Source organism: Hermetia illucens, chromosome 4, assembly GCF_905115235.1.
Source record: "Hermetia illucens chromosome 4, iHerIll2.2.curated.20191125, whole genome shotgun sequence".
In the NCBI taxonomy this organism is placed as follows: domain Eukaryota; kingdom Metazoa; phylum Arthropoda; class Insecta; order Diptera; family Stratiomyidae; genus Hermetia; species Hermetia illucens.
In genome coordinates, this window is record NC_051852.1 from 8,857,424 (window position 1) to 8,881,616 (window position 24,193).

Here is a 24,193-nt window from a genome sequence, read left to right on the forward strand (position 1 = left end):
TTCGCCATTGTTTTAGGTGTTCCTTATTTGTCATCTCCCATCACAAAAGTTAGGTCATTTGTTCGTTGGAAAGGTTCTATAGTTGCTGGAACCATGAAAGATTTAATTCTGCAATAATACAATAAATAGGGAGAAAGCAGTGAAAGCGTCAAGGAATCTGAAGTTATTTTAGAAAATGCATGTCGCCATGGTCTGTTTTGATGTCAGGGCACTATTCCGCAATGTCCCAGTCAAAGAGCGGTGGAGTAATGTCCCAGTGGAAGGCGGCAAAGTTAAGTTCCATTACCATCAGTGGTTCTCAAGGAGAGATTGCTACCAATTTTTTCTGTATCCTGATCGCTCCTTTAGTCTACGAATCCAAACAGCAATTGAGTTCGCTCGTTAATCGTGATACCTTCATGCGATATTCTAGGGCCTGGTCAAGGAGCATGGGGCTAGATAAATCCTCTTGTTTTTGTTTCAAAGTTGGGCGTTAGCTTATTCATCTCCAATATTATTTTGCTTGGTACAGGTTGTCCAACATACGCCAAGTGTCTGGGGACTCTGTGATTGTTGTTTTTTCGTAGTATTGCAGGGAGCTGCATCTTTCTACGTAGGGTTTGCGCCTACGAAGACAGTTCCTTCGGCCGAAAAGATTATGGCAACTGGCTTTTGGGACTCACAAGGAATGATCCTCATCGACTATCTGGAAAAGGTACAACTATTACAGGTGCATATTATTCATCCTTATTGGACAGTTTGAAAACCGAGCTGCAAGAAAAACGACCATGATTGGTCTACAAAAAAAGTCCGAAACGGCAAGTCGTCTGTTTTTTGAAAATTTAGTGCTAGCCTAACAGAGTGGACTAAGGAAAATATGAAAAAGGTGCTCTCCAATTGGTCCGATCCGCCATAAAGTGGGTAGCGAATTCAGGACTCCCTCCTGCTTCGGCTAGACGAACGTCCCTGTATATCGTGTTTGCGAGTCATTATAAAGGGAGCGAATAACACCTAGTAACCACTTCGGTCGTGCTGCTCCCAGGGAAGAGGTGAGGTAGCGTCCGATGAGTTGCATCTGCCCTGGACAAAACGAAAAGTATGAAGGATCATGTTCCTTCTTTGTCGAACAAACAGTTATAATTATGCTATAGAATGAGGACTTGGGGGAATTGATTCTTCCGAGGTTTTTGTCATCAATCTCAGTCTGGAGACACTCAATTCCTTGGGGATTGGGGTGTGACTGATAGCTTTCTAGAGATTTCAAAATTTATCTGATCGCATTGACTGGTTTTCAGGCATTATTATGGCATGGATTCAAAGGAGGTGATTGACTTGGGCTTCAGCGTTGGTCAGCCGTGCACATTGTCGAAAGGTAGGCTTTGAGAATGTGGTTCGTAAGGATGTTTGGTTTTTCGGTGGTGGTGGACATGTTTTGGGACAGGATATCGAAATGGCTTGGAGTTTTTTCCAAGTTGCATGGAGACTTTTTGGAGTTCCAGGTATTCATTTGGCTTGAGTGATACCTTTCTGGAGATTTCACCATATATTTGACTATGACACCATCGATGCATACCGTTTTTGAAAAATCAGTGATGGTGTTATTGGTACAGTGGTGCAGGATTTATCTCCACATGTCGAGGGGGGCATTTATCCAGAAGATGAATCCACAAGTTACCAAAGGCCTAATTAATCCCTTGTAGTAGAACATGTTGACTTTTGTAAGCAGAACGTTTGAACTGAAATTAGGGGTTGTCTACTGCTTCGCAGTGATAATGGAAAAGGAAACGGCGAACTGTTTTGTGGATTGAGAACTTGCGGGAATTTGTTCTTACGAAGGAGGTTTTCTTGGCGAATCCCAGTTTGTGTACACCATTTGGTAGCGCCTTGTTAAAGACATTTTCAAAGTTATCCTCATTCTATTCCCACGGAAGACAATCGGTTGACACTTTTGGACATGGAGGGCTAGTTTCCAGTTGGTGAAGTATCGGTAAAACTTGTAGGGTGAGGTTACCTGCATGTGTAGTTTGTGAAGGTGTTAACGGTGAGATTACCGGTATATTTGAAGATCTTGACCTTATTGTGGTTGGAAGTGAGGTTAGAGATGTTTGCTATAAAGGGCAAGAAATCGGTTGCGAAAAGGATGGAGCCTTGTGGGGTTCCAACCGACGCAACATTGCCAAACTTTCACTTGTGAGCGTCCATAATGTAGAAACCTAAACATTAGATTGCTGAAGTGTGCTGAAAGTTTAGGATATTATTGAGCTTGTAGATTGGTTGAAAGCGTTTCTTATATCAAGGAGGCGGGTCTATGTTTATTGATGGAATAGCTGACAAGATGCAAGGCAGGCAAAATTTATGGAAGAATTCAAGCAACGGTTGGAAGTAATATTTAATGAAAAAAAGGTGAACGAAAAACAAAAGGAAAGTGCTCAGGAAGTAGCGTAGCGAGAGAAAAAAAAATCGCAGTATAAAGGTGCTCCAGAAGTAGCAGAACAGATAGTAGCTACAAAGCGATTGGGAGATTCCCCCGAAGAACCTCAGGAAAGAAAAGAGGGAACTGTAGTGTGCCAAGATGAAAAGCCGATGTATTAGAAACTGAGTTTATAGAAGGAAGTGATAAAGCGTGAGAACGCCAATGAGGTTCCAAAGCCGACGGAAGAGATGGTGCAAGAAATTGAAAAACGGCAGGAGGAAGTTGACAAATTGCAGTCCAGTGAGGTTATTCGAAAATAACAAGAAATGGTCAGTCAGGAGGTGACTAAAGAGGAGGAGCGAAACTGCCGAGAAGCAGTAGACCATGGAGAGGTCATAAGTGAAGGTCTAAAATGGCAGGAGGAGGCCATGCGAGAAGGTACAAAATAAAAGGAGGAAATTTGTAAGCAGGGTGGCAGGACAGTGCAAAGTCGGAAGAGATGACTATTCAAGAAGCGATACGTCAGACGCAAAGTGTTAAGTGGCGAAAAGCGATTGAGAAGAACTTGAGACCGTTCAGGACAAAGGTAGCAACAGACATACGCTGGACTGGACGGCAAGGAATCTCGCAACAGTTTACAACTCGCTTAGTGACTTGAAGGCAATGGTTCGCCGAGTTGTAAAGTTGATGAGCGTAACACTTACTTATACGCATTTTTAGAAGCAAGTGCCATGATTGGAGTACAGGAAGGTACGTAACATGGAATTAGAAGAAGCGTTGCAGGAATCGGAAGGGATAGATAAATGGACATGGAAATATCAGGAGTTTTGGGATAATTACTGTGAAGGAACCGAAGTGATAAAGTAAGGAGGATACAGGAGTGAGTATCCTAGAGTGATCCAGTAGTGTTTATTGTTTGAGTGCTACGGCAGAGAAAAAGTTGAATTTTGAGCAAGTATGGCAAGGCTCTGGAAAAGTGATAAAACTAAATGAAAAGGAGGACCATAACCAAAGAGGAAGCTGTGATGATTTAACGGTTAAAAATTGCTCAGCTAAGATGTATCTGGTACAATAACAGGATCTTCTGCAAATGGGTAGATATGTGTTTAACGTTTCGGAAAATGAAGGTCATGGGGTAGTACAAATGTTGATGGTTGTGTTACGAGCAATCACCCGGGACATCATATGGAAGCATCATGAAGAAATGAGCAGTGAGAATTTAGGTGTCATCGAAACTACAACGACGGGCAAACGCGGTTTTATTGGACAAGATGCTTAGGATTATATTGCGTAAGATTAAGTGAAGAGTATAACTTTGGAAGTATGGAAGTATGGAAGAGACGAAGTAGGAAGTTCATGCTCCTATGTTAGATTGGAACTACATTTGGAAGGAGTTTTATGATGCAGAAAACAAGCAAGGTTTGTTATAAGAACCAGTTCTGTTAGCTCCTTCAAGAATCAATTGGTGTGGCTCCAGAGTTTATAGCACAAGAAGGAGAAAACATTAAAGTCGCAATCGAAGTTGGAAGTACCTCGTTGGGAGACTACGGAATTTAGTGATGACGTTAACTGAGTTAGTCGAAGTGGACAAATTGGAGTACTTGGGGAAATGGGCACGATTCGGAATACCAGGCAGATAGCGATGATTCTTGTTCGGTACGAGCAAGTTTAGACGGTGGACAGTGTGACGAAAATCACTTTGATAGATTATGTGTGACGCCAATTTGAATTATAGTAGTGACAATTAGCCAGGACACTAAAATTGTATAACAGTAGGGCGAATATTTAGTTAGGACAATTGTTAACAGATGACTCTAATGCTAGTAAGGAAATCTTGTCAAAGGCGCAAAGTAGTTTTCTAGCAAAGTGTTCACATGTCTGCCTGGAAAGTTCCGCGGGGTATAAAAGAGCCGGAAGTCCGCCCTCGAAGTAAGTCTAGTTCTAGAGTTAGAACAGATCGCGTCGGTTATGAATATTCCTCGAATTGTACCGTTAATGTAACTAGTGACGAGTCTACGTAAGGCAAGAACGTAACAGTATTATTCCTATCATAGTATTTGCCGATGATTAAGTTGGTCTGCCCAAAGATTTTGTCACAAGACAAATAGATAGGCCTAGAACTATCAAAAATAATTCATTTTTGTGGATAGGAGTGATCCAAGCACGTTTCCAGCTACAGGAGAAGTTGGGGTGTACAGGCAACTAATAATTAGACGAGCAAGGATTACGATTGGCTTCAGGGTATCTTTGCGACTTTGTGAAGCTATGTTGACTTATTGCTTTCCCTCGGTTTTTAATGTATTTTGCGACCGTTTTGGGCTTGACATAGTCATTTCGTGATATAAAGGGATGTTAAGGTTTCTGGCTTGAGCTATGAATATTTTTGTCAAAAGTAAGGTCGGACGACCTCACTGACTTCAAAGAAAATAATTTCTTTTCTCTCATCTCTTGTCCTCACTTCAATGAGTTCGCAGTTTTATGGTATATGGAAGGAGTTTTGTTTGTGTATTATAGATCGACAAATGATAATTCACGATATACTCATGCAGGATCCAGGAATACATCATGTACTATTTTTTTTTTTGAATCATCTAGAATCATTTTACTCACAGTTGTACAAAGACGACTATCCAGCCTTTGGAAATCTGTCAATTTAGCCATCATTTCGCTAATTGAATTTGAATACCACATAATTCCATTTGACAGATACATTATTGATGACAATTCAATTAAAATAACTGCTCCGTATACATTCAAAAATATCCAATTCTCATGACCGCTGATATTTTCAAGAAAACTCGCCAGAATGAAGTAGAATTTTATAACTATGGTTGTGTTATTCATAGTTATATTTGAAAAAAATACTAGTCCTAAGCAATAATTCAATTGTTCCACTGCTCTATTCATCCGCCATAAAAGCAAACTATAGGCATCCAGTTGGTCGCTGATATAACAATATTCCTGGATTCTGGATCCTTGTTTTTTATGGGCCTTCAATTGTGATAATTTGTTCAACAATTTTGCTAAATTTTTAGAATATTTTCTGTAAATATTATGGACTACTAAGTATGTCAGGAAAATCCAATCCGTATGTGACTCCGTCATTACATATATCAAGCTTGAGACAAACGTGGCCACGAAAATTGCTACATGCAGGTTTTGATAACTAGAAAATTTATACCAGTTAAAAGTTACAATCCGAAGAATTGCCAAACAAATTTTAATAACCACGAAAATGATCCATTTAGCACTAATCACTTGTTTTTCATTGGAAAAGATATTAGATACTATTTGAAGGAATTCGTCGAATACATTCGATAGTTTCGATGCAGTCAACCAATGCCACAATAAGGAGCACACTACACAGAAATATAACAAAATATACATAAAAAGAGCCACTTGGGTGACCATTAAATCACGAAAGCCACTTTCTACTTTATAGGAATAGCTAAACGAATAAAATGCACAGAAAAGATAGAATATTATCAATATTCCATTAAAAATCCATATTTTCTTTGAAAATTTTAAACGATTTTGATTTTGATCGTATTTGAAAGATACAAGTCCATAAAGACGTAGTTGATAGTAAATTAGATAGAATAGTATTAAATTGGATGAAATTTTATGGGGCAGAATGTCCATTCTTAATTGATTGAGAGTTTTCACTTTTCTGATGTATCTTTTTCAATGTATTTCAATATGAATTGCGTTGTGCAGTTACACATAGAATGTCCGTATCCCTCGCTATTAAGGTTCTGAAATTATTGGAATGAACAACCATGAAAAGTAATAATAAAAATTATTTTGTGATTATCGTAATTAGAACCCTCTCAATTTAATCAGAAAATATTTTTATGAAGGTATCAAGTGTAATTTAAATAAGTAGCATCTAATGTCCTGAGAGAAATGCCTGCCTGTCTCCCTGTTTGACATATCTAATTTATTCTAAAACGGCTGAAACTATTGTCCTAAAATTTAGTGGGAACATCTGGTCCCACTCCAATATCTGATCAAATAAAGTTAGAAGTTTGAAAATTTACCGGAAACTCATTTGAAATATATTCTAGGAATGCAACAACATAAGAAAAACATAGAGCATGATATTGAAAAGTTTGGTGAAAGTCCCAATGTTATTAGTGCTAACTAACGTTAAAGCTAATCGAATGGTCATTTTCGTACGTGCTACCCTTTAAATGAGAAAATGTGCGTTTTTTTCTGAAATTGATTTCTCGCCTCTGTTGAGCTCTGATTTGAGACTAGCAAACGCGCTTTTATATAGGCACCGTAAAAGCCGCTCCAATAATCGGGCAACGTTGCTTCAATTGTGCAGGCTAAAACAGCTTCCGCAGACCATACAAATTGACGCTTCTTCCGAAGCATGTTTGCCATCAGTGCAGTCAGAAAAGCATAGTCAGCTACGGATCTCTAGTACCATCCGGACCTTTCAGGGAACCGCCGAAATTACTAGATTTTTGGGCGCAGAAAATCAGATGGCGCACAAATTGGCGGAGTATGGTTTGAGGTGTATTGTAGAGTCGTCCTGTAACTGTGAAAATCACCTTATCCTTTTAAGTTTCATCCAGTATTGTGAATTTGTTAGAAGACATTCTTCGGGTCTAGACTTATAATAAATCTAGCCTTCTTGAAATGACTGAAAATCCCCTCGATAACAGCTAAGGAAAGAACATCTTTTACGGTGACACTGTTCGGTTTGCTTGGTTTCAGCACAAGGGTGACCAGCGAAGAGTAAGCGCTTTCCTCTATAATTTTTAAAATCAGTAATTGATCAATCTTAGCGATAGCTTTTCGCTGACGGGAAAGTGAAAAGCCTGTGTTTAATTAATTACTGCGTCAGTGGACGAAAAACCGTCATCGAAAACACCGGGGTTTGCTCGCTGATGCGTGATCGATTGATGCTGACGTCCTCGACATGTCCTTTTGAACATGCAGAAAGTACAACTACGAGGTTAGACAATTAAGTAATGAGACTGATTCCATAAAAACTGTATATTTAAAAATTATTCTACCACTCTTCCATCCCCTTCAAAGTAGTTCCCTTGGGCAGCTATACAGTGATTCCAGCGCGTTTCCCACTCTTCGTAACATTCCTGGAGCGCTTCGACTGGGATGTCCGCGAATATCCTCGTCACGGCCGCTTGGATGTCCGTAATTGATCCAAAGTGTGTTCCTTTGACCACCGAACAAAAAAAAGGGTGACATATCGGGCGAATGAGGCGACTGTTGCAACACGGCGATCCCTTTAGAGGCTAAATACTGGGACACGTTGAGGACGGTGTGGCACGGCGCGTTGTCGTGATGAAGGATCTAGTTGACTCGTTTTCGGAATCCTTCGAGTACTTGGCGATAGTAGACTTCATTTACGATTTGCCCCGGTGGAACAGATTCTTCATGGACCATGGGGGGACCATGGATTAAAAAAGGTAATAATCATCGTTGTCATCTTCGACTTGCTCATGCGAGCTTTTTTCGGACGGGGGGCGTGCGGAGACAACCATTGTGAGCTTTGGCGTTTGGTTTCCGGGTCGTATTGGGAAAATCAGCTCTCATCGCCTGTAATAACTGGATCAAGCAGGATGGGATCGTTTTCCTCTTGTTTCAAACTCCGCGCTCTGCTCCTCCTCATCTTCGCGAACACCTTTTTCATCCCGAAATCGCCTGTTAAAATTTTTCTGACTGTTTCGCGGTTCATACCCAGTTCCGAGGTCAATATTCGAACTACTAAACGCCGATCTTCACGGGTTAGGGCGCGCACACGCTGCGCATTCGCATCGGTCCGCACCTCGGCAGGTCTCCCACTTCGCGCCTCGTCTTTCACGTTTTCACGCCCCTCCTTAAACTCTTTATGCCATCGAAACACCTGGGCACGACTAGGAGCACTATCACCATGCATTTTTACAATTTTAGCGTACGGTTCCGAAGCTGTTTCGCTCAATCTGGCGCAAAATTTTATTGCGACGCGTTGCTCTAGATTTCGTTTCTCCATTTTCGTGACGAGCACCACCAACACACGTCTACTCAACACGACACAGTAGGAGAACTAAACAAGCTAGAGCGAAGGTGAATATATCAATGGAGAGGGGAAGGATGCCGGGGAAGGGGATTTGAAGGTTGCAGGTATACCACAAGCGCGGCAATAAAATCAGTACTTAATTGTCTAACCTCGTAAGTACTGTGCAAGTCCCAATTTATGCTCAAAATCAGCACCGAGATGCAAAGTTTGTGCCAAGGACGGGATTAGGACGAACGATTTTGCTCGATCACGTAACATACTGTTGAATGGCTAGTCTCGTCAGCTATCCTGGAATCAATGCGTAGTCTCTCCCGCTTGATCTGATCGCCGAGCCGACGAAGCTATGCAAGTCTGAAGACAAGGAGGCGGGAGATGATAATCTCGAGGTGTTTTGGGCTAGAACATCTTGTGTCGAGGCTTTAAGGTTTTTGTCGCTCCACAGTTGAAGCAGAAAATGTTCCGTTTTTCCAGGCGTCCTTTTTTAGCGGTGCCCGCGTTGCCCGCGTTGCCGACAGTTCAAATATCTGTAGATGTGAAAGCCTCCTCCGCCTGCGAAACATTCTTTTAGAAAATCGTGGAAGGTTCGTCCTTTAGTTCGGAAAGTTGTCGACACATGCCAGAGAGTGGGACAGACCTTCGTGTAACTATGCGGTTGATACCAGAATTGATTTTCACTAGTTTCCTGAAGGTTTATGCAAATATTCACCCCCTGGATTGCTGGTATTCTCAGTACCATCTCCAAATAGCATGTGAACATTACCATGAGAAGTACAAGGTCAAGGTCTCCACTTGGCGACCGTTCGTTTGAAAACTTTTTTGACGATGAGCCTTAAATAAGACGTGTGCATTGGAGAGGGTGCTTAAAGTCACCGCTTCAGAGGAGAAAGCGTCAGTGTTGATCTTTTGGAAACTCGATGTCATCTCATCGGTGCTAGGATAGTCTGAGTTTTTCCGCGTCTGAGCCGGAAGTTGTTTTGGTCGCGCGTCAGGCACAATGGTACTTGCGGCCACGGCGATCAGTGCTTCACAAATTCCTTCAAAGAAGGTGGCGCCTAGGCAATAGGCAGAACTCTTCACGCGCAAGTAATTGAAGAATCTCCAACATGTGTGATGCTTTTCTTTCATCATGCGAATTCAAGCAATCTGCCGGGAGACGAATCTCCTGTATGTAGTCTTTTTGCTTCCACCATTACTTCGATTGTGTTAGATCAGTTTGGTAGAAAAGAAACGTAATTAAGTTAGTTCAGGTGCCTACACTTTTTCTAGAAGAAGGAAGAGAGATAGGAAGTGGCGGGAGGGGTAAGATTTGCATGTGGCAATCACCGCCGGGAGTGGGTGACTCACCTGTCAGTTCTCCTTGAAGTATCAAGTTGTGAGCATCTTGTCAATTTGTATCTTTTTAGTCGCTGTTAAAATGAGCACGCGACGCACCCTAAGTCTGTGTAACGGTTTAGCCATTTTAGAGAAGTATCTATCAAGCACGGAAAGAAGTACGAATTTACTCCAAAAATGGGGCAATATGGGACAACAGTAATCATTTTAAGAAATAGGCGAGAAATTTAACTTGAAATATTACAAAATCAGTCTCAGAGTCGGAAGCAGAACAGGCGTGGACAGGACGCCAGTGTTGAAACCGTGATGAAAGAATGATTTAGGATTTGGTTTCACCCCTGGTGAGAGAGTTAAAATATTTTCTATGGAAAACAAATGAAGAACAAGGCACATTCACGTTCTTATCAATGAGAGAACAATGGAATGAGAATTTGCAAAGAAATTTTGACGTTTATGCGTTGTACCAGTGTCACTCACAAAATAGTTGGCTTATCGAAGATTTAAGACTGAGATCCCCCACAATTTCCAAATCCTTGAAACGTATACCCGGGAGGCCAAATCTGTCTGTCCATCATGAACAAAGCCAGCAGCAGCATCAGTCCATCTAATGTGAGGAAAGATGATGTTGAGGAGCCTGACGAAGTCGAAGCTCTTAACTCAGACGTTCTTTGGCTTGTAAGAATGTTGCTAATTAAGATTTTTTTCCTTCATTGATCGTTCAACATCAAGAACGGTCTAGGACAATCTACCTTCATCCGGATTGAGCAGTCGCCGCAAGATCTTGGGCTGCACATTAATGAAGGCAAGATGAAGTACAAATTGGCAACGTCAGCGCCAAAACCAAGACTGAAAGAACCAACAACATCGAGTCGCACTGGTCAAACGAAAACAATGAAGATAGAAGACTACAACTTTGAGACCGTTGAAAATTTCTCCTATCTAGGGTCGAAAATTTCAGCTTATAAAACTTTTTCGCTCGAAACGTCTCACCATAGGGTCAAAGCTCTGTACAAGACAATGATCTTGTCAGTTCTCATGTATTTCTCGGAGACTTGGGTTCTTAGCAAGAAAAATTCCGAAATCTTGGCTGCGTTCGAGAGAAGAACCCTCCGAAGAATTTTTGGTCCCTACATGAAGGTGGACGATTCCGTAGCCTACATAACGACGAAATCTATGAGCGATAAAATGATCGTCTGCTTGTGGATAATATCCGGCTTAAAAGGTTGCGGGGGTGGGTTACCTAATCCGTATAGATGAGGATGATCCAGCCCGGAAAGTCTATCTATGGTAAAAAAAAAAGACCAGGCAGACACTGCTTGAGATGAAGCGATGGCGTTGGTCAAGACGTCAGATAGCTTTTAGGGATATCGAATTGGTGGACCTCGGCACAAAACCGGGATGTCTGGAGGTCCTTACTAAGGCAAGCCTAGACGGGATATCAGTTGTTGCGCCATTGATGATGATGATACGTCCGACAATTTCAACTTTAAAGAGCTTATTTGTTCTGCTGATCACCCGATATGGGCGGAATATTTTCTTTGGACCATCGTTACGAATGAAGACATGGTTTGTTGACGCCAGGTCTTTAAATATGAACACTCTTTTGCTGTCATGTTGAATTCCATTAAGTGCACGTAACATTTGGAAATGATGTCTTAATTCGTTAGCGAAATTAAACGTGTATACTTGCTCGTTGTTGGACTGTGGGTCGTCTGGGGGGCGTAATGACTGACCATACACCATTTCCGTTGCAGTTGCGCCGTGGTCTTTCTTTCAAGCTGGGCGAATGCCTAGTATCAAGACAAGAAATGCTGACTATTGCGACATTGTATTGCTGCTTTGAGCTGACGGTGAACGGCCGACCATGCCATTGCCATGCCGGATAGGATGCTGTAGTTCTGATGGGGGTTGCGCCGGTCAGATTGCTGAGCCCTTCCTTGATATGTGGTGATCCGAATGGTATGTCGAATTTGGAAATCTATGTGTCAAGGAACGCTCTGGTAACCTCCCCTGATCGGGGATTGATGTTACTTGTGGCTAACGTGAGCGATACGTGCTACGCCATGGTCAGGAGGTAACGTTGTCCCTCACAATAAGGCATAACGATAAGATCTAGATGAACGTGCTCGAATCTAGATGATGGTGGAGCAAAGGTCCCGATAGGTGCAGTGATATAATGAGTCACTTTTGACAATTTTGCAACCACGCGTCCAACTCGTGTAATCAGTTTTGACAGATGACCAAACAGCTCCGACGTACCAGTTTATTGGTGTTGTTTGTCCTTGGGTGGGATAGGTAGTGTAAGCTGTTGAAAAAAATTTTTCGAAATAGGTGAGTGATGTAAGGTCGTGTAGATACATCACACCATGGTTTGAAGCTTGCCCCCAGAACCTGGAATCACTTTTGTCGAAGCCCTGTGTTTCCCTGTTGTATTATAGTATTTTGAGCTCCTCTTCCTTCCTCCTCAATGCGCGATAATGCATCCGCAGCAACGATGTCGCAACCGGATATGTATTGGATCGTTTTGACTTTCACCTCCCAAAGCCTCGTCGAATCTTTGTAATGTTTGCGCTGCATTCCGTAGGCTGGATGTTGCGAATGGAACCGCGTAAAGGCTGAACAGTGTTGTGACGCCAGCTGTGGGTTTGTGGTGTTATTGTGTACGAAATTACTGAAGTCCTGCCTGGTAATAATCAGGAAATCTAATCTGTCTGCCGGCTTTCGTTGGGTTTGCCATTGCAGGTTGTTGAACTAAAGTTTGATCAGTTTGCGAGATGTCTCTCCAGAGAGCAGGTATTGTCGCGGTGGTTTCCTGGGGTTGGTTTGAGACCGGGTTTCCTTCGATGTTGTTGGCGATCGTGTAAGAAATTTTTTTTTGTGAAACTGTGTTCACACTGGTCATTGCGGCGAGGGTATTGTTTAGCCAGCTCAAGTTAGCAGCACTCTTTGCGGATTCAAGCGAAGAGTTTTGTTGAATTGGTTAATAAGATATTCTCGTCATAGTTTACCCCTCTTGATCATGTGACGTCTACAGGCAACTGGACTTTCGTATTTTGGTCGAACATAATCAGGCGTTGTGAAGGGGATGGAATGTAACTATCCCCAAGTCCACATGGTTTCATGCATCGGAATTGAACCTCCAGTGGTATCAACATATACAACGGGGGCGAAGAATTTTGGACTGTACGCAACTTGGACTGAGAACGTTGACATTTCCGTCTGGATGAATTCACGGAGTGAATCTGCTGTTTAAAGTAATTAAATTAGTTCAGACAGTTTCGGACGTTCTTATTCTAGGTAAGCGTTTGGAGGTGATTAGCACCGCCATACTCCAACAGTTCAAACGTACTCGCCACGTTTTGAAAAAAGGAAGAAATTGGAAATGACAGAGATGACATCCATAAAAATCCGAGGAAAGACACCTCCAACAAGCTGGGCCGCGAAATACCTTATAGCGTTTAGCCACTACAACCCGTATTTCCAGAGACTTTTGAAGGCTACTACTTGCGTAGCCTGAGCTCCAGAACAAACATAAGAATGCCAAGAGTTGTGGTATACGGCGCAGGATTGCACAGGTAACTCTGGGGTGAAGCAATGCAATACTGGCATCGAAGGAAAAGACGTGTAACCCAAAAGTAGAATATAAGTCCAATGCACGTGGAGCCTACCAAGAAGTAGCTCAAGAGGTTGATGACATTTCTATCTAGCAAACCAAAAATCAATTTTGGAGCTGGAGTTGGCTATTTTTTACGGGTTTTTGTTTTTTGAACACTAACTAATGTTGGGCTAAAATGTCAGTGGGGGTTGGGGAAAAACTGACTTGAAAGGTAGCGAAAATTGGACGGTCAATTTTCCCTGACAACGCTGGTCTGACAACATCTAAGTGTAGCTACACCGAAGTATCTCGTTAGCGGGGTCTTGTTTTCCTCTTTGTTAGTCAGGTTCGGGAATGTAAGTGTGGTTCTTTCGAGATTTCAGTCCCTTACATGCCGTTTGTAAAATAACGTTTGTTAATACATTACTATACTTTCAATATATAGTCGATATTTGGACGCTGCCTTCATTGCTATGTATGTTAGAAAGTTACATTTCAATTGCATGCAAAACCGGATTCATTGTCGGTTGCCATGAGATAGATTAGATAGATTAAATATTGCTGATTTGCTATAAAAAAATATTAATGTTTCTTGTTTTATATCTTTTCAGGTGAGTTCTGAACAACTTCAGATGAAATAATCTAATGTCGTATTTGGTCCGTTGTAAGTTTTTGAGACTGTGATTCGAAACAGAATGCAAACTTCATTGTTATTAAAGAAATCTAAATAGATAAATAGACTCGAGCGTCAGTTTTAAACATTGTTTTTACCTCAGAGATACTCACACATCTTTCAAATCGGTCTTCAATTTCTATGTTGTAATTGGTGGTAGTGTCAAAATGATGCTTTATATTTCTCGAGTATATTGTTATCGATTGGTAAACGTAGATCGATAAGCACATACTTATAAAATCAGTAACTGAAAGCAGGGTAACGTAGAAAAATGGCGAATTGGAAAATTTTCCATCGCGGAAAAGCCAGTTGTTAATAAATAAAAAATACAAATAATAAAAGCCAATTACTGAGTTAAGATAGAAATCTATAATGATGACAGTGACTGAAACGCCGTAGAATCGATTGACAGATTGTAGAATTTCATGAAACCTTTTCAAAAAATGTCCATACTGATCGAGAGTGTCTGACAATTGGCAAAGCTTCGTGAAATTGATCAATTGCGTATTTTGATTGCTGATAGTTTCCGCAAAGTATTCGGATGACATTTTGAAGTTGTCACTGAGAATTGACAGCATTTTCTTGTATAAAAAACACAGGAAAAAATGCCAATTTGCCATATAATTCACCATACTGAATACAAAAATTAATAGATCCCAAAATACAATTTTATGCCAGTCAAGATCAGGATATACAATCCACGAGAACCACACCAAAACCGCCGTTCGGCCATAATAATAGAAGTTTTTGACAATAACTAATACAATTGTTGAATACGATTCGAACACTTCTGGCTTTTTGAAAAAATCCATGACATCACATATTAATCTAAAAAACTCATCATGTAATTTAGCGATGTTTTTCGCCCCTAAATATTGCGCTATCAGCATCCACGTCATTAAGATACAACCAACTCCGAAAGAAGATGTGCTAATTTCTGAAATTGTTCCCAATGTTAAGAAGTTCATGCTGAACAGGGCGGTGTAAACGGCTCCAAGTATGGCGAAACTAAAAATGAGTACTTGGAGAAAGTTTATAAACCGACAGGGGGCACAAAAAAGGATACGTTTTGTTTTACGATTATATGTAAAAGGGGCCAGACTTAAAAGGAATATTGGCAAGTAAAAGGCAAAAGAGATTAGTGTATTTATTCGGGATTTAAAGAACATAGTTGTGGCAGTGGTAGAAGCACTTATGGTCGTTGGAGTTCTCTTTGTAAGTTCTCGAGCGTCACTATGTAATTTGGACAGTCATTTTTCAATTAGATATTCTAATTTCGTTAGAAGCATTGATAATGCTATTGCTTATAATTGAATTGCCCGTGATAGTCATATTTCTTAATGAAAACTACTCTGCGTCGAGTAGAATCAATATTCTTACAGGCCCACTCAGAAATGTAGACCAAGATAAGACTCCTCAACCCCAAATGAATCGTTTGGGGAAGCACCTTCAAAAAAAGAAATTGAAATGTATAATTCGGCCTGAATAAGGTGATTAATTGACCATTATCATTTAGGTTATCAATCATTATCATCAACGGCGCAACAACCGGTATCCGGTCTAGACTTGCCTTAACAAGGAACTCCAGACATCCCGGTTTTGCGCCGAGGTCCACCAAATCGATATCCCCTTACCAATAGACGATGAAAATCAGAGATTTAGTTTCATCAAGGCCTATCCTCGAAACTTTACCAACATTGCACCAGCGAAACATCTTCCCATGTCACTCTTGTTGACCTGACAAGTTAAATCGTTCGGGATAAAGGGGGAGTCCAGATAAAACTCAGAAATAAAAACAAATAGCAAAAAATGCATTTTCAAAGTTTGCAGTGTTGAATTAATCTTCGGATTACGATGATAATCTCCTTTGAAATCATACCCAGGGATAGAATCGTAAGGAACATAGGTACTTTGTCGAATGATTTTACGGTATTACCAGCGAATTTGGAGCTTTTTAAATCCTTCCTTTGAGTGAAAACGCCTCCTCCACCTACATCACATCGGCATCGAAACGTTGACTTCAAAATCCTTCTCCTGAGGTGTCTAAAAATATGGACTAATACATGGTCTCTTCTGAAAGTAGTTGAACTCATTTTATAAAAGAATTGTATTCTTGAGAATAGTACAAACGATTGTAATTTTTCAAAGTAGTCCCCTTCTATGTCTGTACACTAATGTCAAAGAGTTTTCCAGGAACGCCTACACCGAAATGCTAATTAGATGTCTCATTGCGACTTGTTGAACCTCTATTGAGCCGTAATGTCCTTGAGTGGCGATTTTATTCCTGGGAATAGAGAAAATTCTGGCGGGGCCAACTCGGTGTCCTAGGGGGTGAAGCAGCATTTTCACCTTGTGCTGAGCAAGATACTCCACGGAAAACGCTTTGTAGCTCGACACATCATGCTGTTGGCAATGACTGGGCAGACACGAACAATACGTTTCGGCAGTCCTATGAGAATTTCCACGTAAAAAACTGCATTGACTGTATTTAACTGGTTTTAGGGGGCATGGGGAAAAAGGGTTGTGAAATTTGAGCTCTGCCTGCTTCCTCTCCGAGTGGTCTCTCCATCGGTCGCTATATTGTCCAAAAAGTCGAGGTCCTAATTTATATGATGAAGAAGATTTTGGCATATCGTCTTTCGGTAGGCTTCCTGCTCTTTTGACAACCCTCGAAGCACCAACTTCGCGCACACGTTCCTCATGGCTAAGTTTTCAGTCAAGATCTCAGGTGGTCAGAGGTGGTGGTGAGGAAGACGGAGCTGTAACCCTGTCAGCCAAATCAAAGCCAAGTGATGGCACAGAAAGACACTGTATCACTTTGGTTTACTGGCCGTGATGCAGTAGTCGAATGCTCCAAAGGCCTAATTAGGGTGATCAGACCCGAGTCTGCAAGGGACTCATCTGTAGGTCACGAAACCTTACCAGGGGTATACTGGTACCTAGGGAACTGAGATATGAATGTTGAGCCGTTCACTCAGTATAGACTGATACCGTTGTGCTCGTTTCAGCGGGGCTCTGATTGTGGTCACAAAATCAATCCGTGTCTCAAGAAGGCCGTGGTGTTAAGTCCACGATACAGTGGAAGTTGGTATTTGAGGCTCTCGATCTTCTGATCCCTCCAAGATGCAGTGCTTACGAAATAATTAAGAAAATCAGTCCCGTTTATATTTGATTGTATGTACTCGGTCACTTGCATTTAGGTCTGATATATCCATTCATTTTTTGAGGAAATCCAGCCCAGCTGGCCCTCCAAATGCTGTACCCTTCATTTATGCTTTGAACTAGTTTACCGCATTCACTATACCCAAGCGTATTTGGTCAGATATCTGTATTTTCAGCGAGTCCTCAATAAGTCTTTAACATGATGTAGACGATTGATACCTACCAGGATTCCTCTGATTTTCGTCGCAATTGGTGGAAAAATTCTTAGAAAAACTAAAAATGTGTAAGGGGGAGACCACAGCAGTGCTATGGAGAGGTGGAGAGAGCAAATTTACAAAATAAAATAATATTTTGAAGAAATTGAGGTCAGCTTTAAACTTATATACCGCATTTACTGCACGTACTTGCTCAGATATCGGAACTTTCGCTGAGACTCAGAAATTTTTCACGTGATGTTAGCGACTCTAGGATAAACTTAAGGGGGTCTCCAGTCATTTCCCTGAAAACCTAGCAATATACTATTATTAACATTATTTGAGCAGATATCGATATGGGGGCATTCTGGGGCCTGATTACCGTATAGGAACAGATTCATGGTTGATTACAGACTTTCTTGTTCCGTAATTTGTGAGGTCCGTGAAAGAAAAGGTCACTCAACCGATGCGCCCCCACCTTAAGGATTTGGGAAGTACTAAAACAAATATTCATTCCAAATGTCTACCTTTGGCTTTGGGGGGGGTGGATGGTCAGTTGTTAGGAAGCGGTGGAATCTTTCCTCATTCTGATACGATCGTGCATCAAACCAAGACTGGTGCCTGGCGTTGAGATCTTCACCTATTATCAGGTATCAGGCTTTAACTTGTGCTCTTGGTTGGGAAGCATAAAAGGGTTGAATCCGTTGGAAAGGGTGGGTATCGAGGGACTGATCACGACAGTAGATGGCAGCAATGAAGGCCGAGGACGATTGGGATTCAGAGGAAAAGAGAGTAACTTCGAGTGATTGAAAGCTGATTTGAGGTATTGGTAGGACAGAAATTTCTCGGTGATAAGGTTGGTTGTAATACCGCCGGAGTTAGGATTGGATTGTGGGCGGTCAGAACGGAAAAGGTTGAGATTGGGAAAGCTAGGTTTGTACGTATAGTGCAACCTAGTTTCGCATAGGAACACTATGTGGGGCTTGTGCTTGTCAAGGAATTGCTCAAACTCGTGTCTGATGGAGTTGATGTTCAACTCGATAATCCAAACGTCCATTGATGGAAGTCAGAATACCAACCATTGCAGGAAGTCTTACGATTTTCCGGCGAATATAAGGAAATCAGGATTGGATACATTAATGGGGCCTACTGGTTGGGACTGGGCGGGGGGTATGACCCTGCGAAGGACATGGTTGGACGTGTGAAAACCGGGTTGGTAATAGGATGACTAAATGCTCGAGTGGTTTGAATGGGAGTGAGAAGGAAAGGTGGTGCTCGCTTTTGAACATTTCTCTTCGCCACGACCCTAACGAAGCTTGAACAGTTTCGGTACGCAAGGTGGTCGTTGCTCTCGCAATTAACGCACTTTAGCGCCTGCTCCGGTGTTTTGGAGCATTCGTCGCATTCGTGAACCTCGTCACACTTGACGCAGTGGTAGGTTAGTTTAGGACCCACCCGCTGGCAGTTCTTGCACTGCGATACTTGTTTGTTCTGAGTTTGTTCGAAGCAAATTATGGTATGCGCAATGTCTTTAATATTTTCGACATGTTCTTCGGAGAACGTCGCGTCAAATGTGACCAGCCAGAGGTCTAGCTGGATATTCATCGTTTTTGCACAGGTCGTGAAGAAGCGTTTAACGCTGATAACGCTAGGCGCTCCCTACGCCTTCAGTTCTTCAGCGATTTCTGTAGCTGAGGAAGTGGACTCAAGGTTTCGGAGGATAAGACTGATTGCCTTTTCGAAGTGAAGGGTGTAGGTAAAGAACTTATTATTGTTCTCCACCAGAATTTTCGTGGTCGTCGAGTAGCCTTGATCTGACTTTTTAATTAAGTAATTATCGGGAGAGGTGCAAGAAATGTTCTATTCGTTTGAAATTATTCAAGGCTTCCATTACAACCAGTGGGCGAATTTTTCGACCTGCCTCCTTGTTTTTAGTCGCTGGGGGTTGTGTCGTTGTCTCCTTGATCGTCCTAGCTTGGGTTGTAGTTGGTTTAGCACGAGTTTGCTCCATAATTTCTGGCTGACGTTGCTGGGTTGCTGACATCGTTTGTGGGTTGGGTCCACCAAAATATTTCTTTGATCGTTGCTTCAAGACAGACGACGGTCGTTTGAAGCCCCCGGATTAGATCTCTCTGGGACTTGTTTCGTGACAGTGCCTCATCGAGTTTCTTCATGAGGTGCGAGAGAGCTATCTCCTTCTCGACCGCTGTGGATTCGTTTAGAATTTTTCCGAAGTCCCGTGGCGACTGGGACTCATTATCCGTTACGACCACTGACTCCGATTCGTACTGGGACTCGAGTACATTAGGTGGTGGAATACCGCGGCGCTTTTTGCTGGTCGCTACCTTGAATACGCCCTCCTCTGGGGGCAAAATTTTAATTGGTCGGGTTTACGGAGATTTTGGATTTTTGTGGTTATGATTTCAAGGAAGGGTTTGCCTATCGAAAAATGAAGCAACATGGTCGTCTGTCTTTTGCTATCTGTAACGAGTTGCGACGCTCTACAACTCTTAATTTTTCGGTCAAACCGACATCTTTTTTAAATATGGCGATTCAAAGGTGCCCAAGAAGTGGCTTTAGCTGTAGTTACAGGGATTTCACATGACACAATGACTAGGATCGTTTTTTGCCTTGTTTTGTGATCACGGATGATACTTTCATTCATCACTTTGGTCCTGAAACTACGGACTAAACGATGGTTCAACAGACGCCATCATCAAAAACACAGTGAAGTCAAGCGAGTTCACAGAAAATTAGCAAGGGAAAAAGACCAGGGAACTGCTAGCTGGTCCTCGAAGTTAAAGATCTTTGAACTGCTTGATCCCCGCTATTATATCTCCTCAAGTATAGAAACTCCGAGATTTCAACGACGTAATCGTTGCTCTAGACGTGCTTTTGCTACATATGACAAAATATTTTTAAAATTTTGCGTGAAACAAAACCTTATCCGAATCGACTGTCACACTCGATTTATCCGGAAACGGCTGGACCGATTGTCATGAAAATTGATGAGAGCGTGTGGTTTGTTGTTCTCTTTACATACAGCAAGTGGCCCCATTTGGTGTTAAGTTTAAACGGTGTGTAGTGTTATTCGGTGGATAAGATAATCAGAGCGCTCATCCTAAGTGGCCGATAACGACCTAGAGGGCAGAGCTATCCCAGGGGGGTGGGAGCCTCAAGGACCGCGCCTCATACAAGATCTGAGGCGGAAGAGAGAATAATTGAGACTGTGATCCGTCGTGGATCTTCCCCTCCTTGATCGCGGCACTCGGGTCCGGAGACTTACGGCTCCACACGCGCGGTCAAGCGGTTTTTTTTCTATTTTCCAATTTTAGTTCGCGTTCTGATTATCATTCGATAGGCCGTCGCGAAGTCCCTATTAATGTCTATTTTGGAATCCGGTGCAGACCCACGCATCGGAATAGGCACGTTGATTTGTAGTAATGAAGCGTGAGGGATCAAAGCGCTCAAAGGCCCCCCCCCCCCACATTCCCGAGGCTAGCACAGAGGTTTCGTGGTAACATAGGGTCCTTTTAGACTCCACGTCTTTCATGAAACCCTACAGTCAGATATTTTTTTGGCTAAGAAATTTACTGAAATTCTCCATGTACGATATTTCGGGAACCATTTGTTTTTTTCTTCAATTTGAGATCTTCCATTCAAAAGGATACTTTCACCATATTTAGTTATAGAAAATACTGCAAAAAACTTACGGTTTCTTCTAGACGCTCATCAAGTTTCTGCAAGCTAGTGTAAGCCCCGATATCACTTTCGAGTTTGCGCGCATGGTACATTGTGGAGTTACTCACAAATATCGTCAAAATGGTTGCTATTAGTTCCGCGAATACCATTATATACTTCCGTGTGAAAACAGTCAAATTTTCCAAATGTATCTGTTGCTGGCTCATATAAATGAAGTACATATAATAAGAATCAGTTGTGATGTTTAGATAATTACAAGCAATCACAGCAGTAATGAGTATTCCGAAATTGTCGTTGATTTCAGAAGAAATTTGACACATGCGTCCAAGGATTTTGGCATACCCATCGATTTGATCACTGATATCACAACATTGGTATATCCTGATGTTTGCTAATTTATCTTTTCTGTTCGAATGGTTTGAATTTTGAAAATTATTCTTTAAAAATATCTCAAAACTCTGGCTGAATGTTGCGTATAGTCTCCACTGGATTACGCTTATGAAGAAATGCCAATTTGAAGCCACTTGTATAGCATTAAATTCAAAAGTCAATAAAATCGAAATTAACGTCAAAAACAAACTTTTATTGTTATTTGTTTCCACAACATGCCACAGATAAATGATTAGTCTAGTCAAGAAAAATGTGATTTTATAGAAAATCACAATTTTTGAATCTGCGTTGAACATATTTTGAATGCCAACTAGTTTATCGATGTCCCTTATAAGTAAGAGACCATTATTTAGGAGTATCGCGATTTTTTCGGCCCGAATCCACAATGAAAACAATATAACTATTAACGAAACATATGCGTTTGCAAAAGATATTGCACTAATTTCTGTTACTTTTTCAAGTGTTAGAAATTCATTGTTGCCAAAGGTGACATAAATGTTCACGAAAAGGGAGAAGGTAATGAAAACTGCGATGATACCACTTAGAAACCATCCTTTTTGGGAAAATACGATTTGCCTTGCTTTTCGATCATAAGTGAAAGTTACAAGACCAGAACTGCACAACTGGATATAATGAAAAATAAACAAAAATTTTAATATCGGAAAATTTAAGTGTTTAGACAGCATATCCCCGAGAACTAGATTGAAGTATCTGCCTCCGGAGTATATTTCCAATAAATTTACACTTGTATTTATTCAGCTTGGACGCTATTAGTTTAATTGATTGCAGATTCGCATCTAGCCAGTCATATTTCAATTAGGAAAAGTGGCCATCAATAATCCGTTTGAGTATGCACTTATACAGAAATTATTACGGAGAAATAAGTGATCCATTCGTAAATAACTCAAGAAAAGCAAAATCAGACGATGAACCTAAAAATTTCTCGGTTCACGAATAAGGAGGAATCTTTATTCTCGATGCACAGGACTCTGCTTTTGAGGTCATAGTGATCTTTCCAAAAACTTTCAGCACATATTTCAAATAACTCTCCTGGAAAGAAAACAACTATTAATATCCACCATCTTTGAAATAACTGCGTTCATAATTATCTCGCATCGTGTTCGTTCTTTTGAACTAAGGTCAGAGACGGAAACGTTAGGCCCTAAACCATTTGTAGAATTAATAGAAAGATGTACTATCATCTTTTTTTCTTCATTGATATTTTGTCGCTATTGCTATCATGTGGATCATCTGGGTAGTGTAATCAGAAAATATCAACAACCAGCAGCCTGTTTGCCTACTACCAAAGGCCGCCGGTACTGGAGTTCCGAGTCACTGCAGCGTAAGTTCACTCCTTCTCTCTTCGTCAATATTGGTTTATTGTTCTTGGTGTCCCTTCCATGGTCGCTTTTGACCAAGAGGTGTTACCCAGCGAACATGACCATATACATGCACCCCCAAATGCTTAGGAGAACATGTTTACATGAATCCACCAAGTATTTCCTTAATCGTACTAAGGGACGCACCTTATGAAAGATCTGGCAAGTCCATACAGATCTGCCTGTCTGTCTGTCACACATCTCAGAAAAGGTACTGTAAAAACATTGCACATCTTCGACCGCGACGGTAATAGCGGGAGAAATATTACGCGCATAAGGTCTGGTGTTAGTACCATGTATGTGATGCAGTGCATTGGGGGAGGCCTACTTGGTTGCGGGCAGGAGGCATTACGTTGCTCTTTATGGTTTATCATATGAGATAAGGAAACACGCACAAGAGAACTATATAGCCGCCATTGACAAACCAATACACTAACCACGTAAGAAAAAGATATACAATGAGATTCTGTCCCCCTTTGCATTGCATTCCTTCCTCTTGTATTGTTCTGTCTCAAAACACACTCCGCAGTGATATCTACTCAAATAAAGTTAACAATCGAATATTACTGCTCGGCAAAACTTACCGGAAAATTGAAAATTTCCACGATACCCGGGTCGCAAAAATGGCCAAAAATGCAAAATCGTCGGATTTCCATGCGAGATACCTCGTTCGAACGGGGAAGCGCCCCAGATTTAGGAAATCCAAGAATTTTCACGCTACGACATCGGGAACGCGAGATATTGGGGAAAATGGCGCGCTGAAGGGTGTGGCCGAAATCGAGGAAAATTGAAAATTTCCAGGATACGCGGGTCGCAAAATTGCCCAAAAATGCGAAATTGTCAGATTCCCACGCGAGATACCTCATTCGAGCGGGGAGGCGCCCCAGATTCAGGAAATCCAAGAATTTTCACTCTACGGCATGAGAAACGCGAGATATCCCGGGGGGGGGGGGGGGGGGGGGGGGGGGGTGACGCGAGATATTGGGGAAAATGTGGCGCTGGATCGCGTCGGAATTCCACGCGAGATACCTCGTTCGAACGGGGAGGCGCCCCAGATTCAGAAAATCCCAGAATGTTTATGCTAGGATATCGGGAACGCCAAATATTGGGGAAAATCGGGGGCTGGATGATCTGGCTGAAATCGAGGAGGAGATAACTGTAACATATTTGATAGAATCGGTAGTGGACGCACTTTGCCCCGTTAAGGATTTTAGTGGGGAGGCGGAGGGGTAAGGAGGCGAAATGTATTTACACACAAAGTGTCGGGCTCTTGTCTCAGACAGGCTATCGACTAAAATACCCCCTGGAGCGTCGAGGACTCTTAACCCAATCTGTTTGACACA

The 24,193-nt window shown here is 41.7% G+C and overlaps 2 protein-coding genes across 6 annotated transcripts in view; one reads left to right on the forward strand and one right to left on the reverse strand.

The window, feature by feature from the left end:
- Positions 1–24,193, forward strand: part of LOC119654703 (influenza virus NS1A-binding protein homolog) — a 250,906-nt gene that overhangs the window by 78,332 nt on the left and 148,381 nt on the right. The window lies entirely within an intron of this gene.
- Positions 1–24,193, reverse strand: part of LOC119654704 (gustatory receptor for bitter taste 66a-like) — an 82,444-nt gene that overhangs the window by 3,340 nt on the left and 54,911 nt on the right. Inside the window, exon 1 of one of the 3 annotated variants that reach the window (XM_038060221.1) lies at positions 21,093–22,134. The exons of 1 other annotated variant lie outside the window; for it this stretch is intronic. In XM_038060221.1, the coding sequence (XP_037916149.1) occupies positions 21,093–21,767 (675 nt within the window). In that variant the 5' untranslated portion in view covers positions 21,768–22,134. Of the gene's footprint in view, positions 1–14,136; positions 14,790–21,092; positions 22,135–24,193 lie in introns of those variants that run through there. One more of the 3 variants, XM_038060223.1, reaches the window with a different exon arrangement.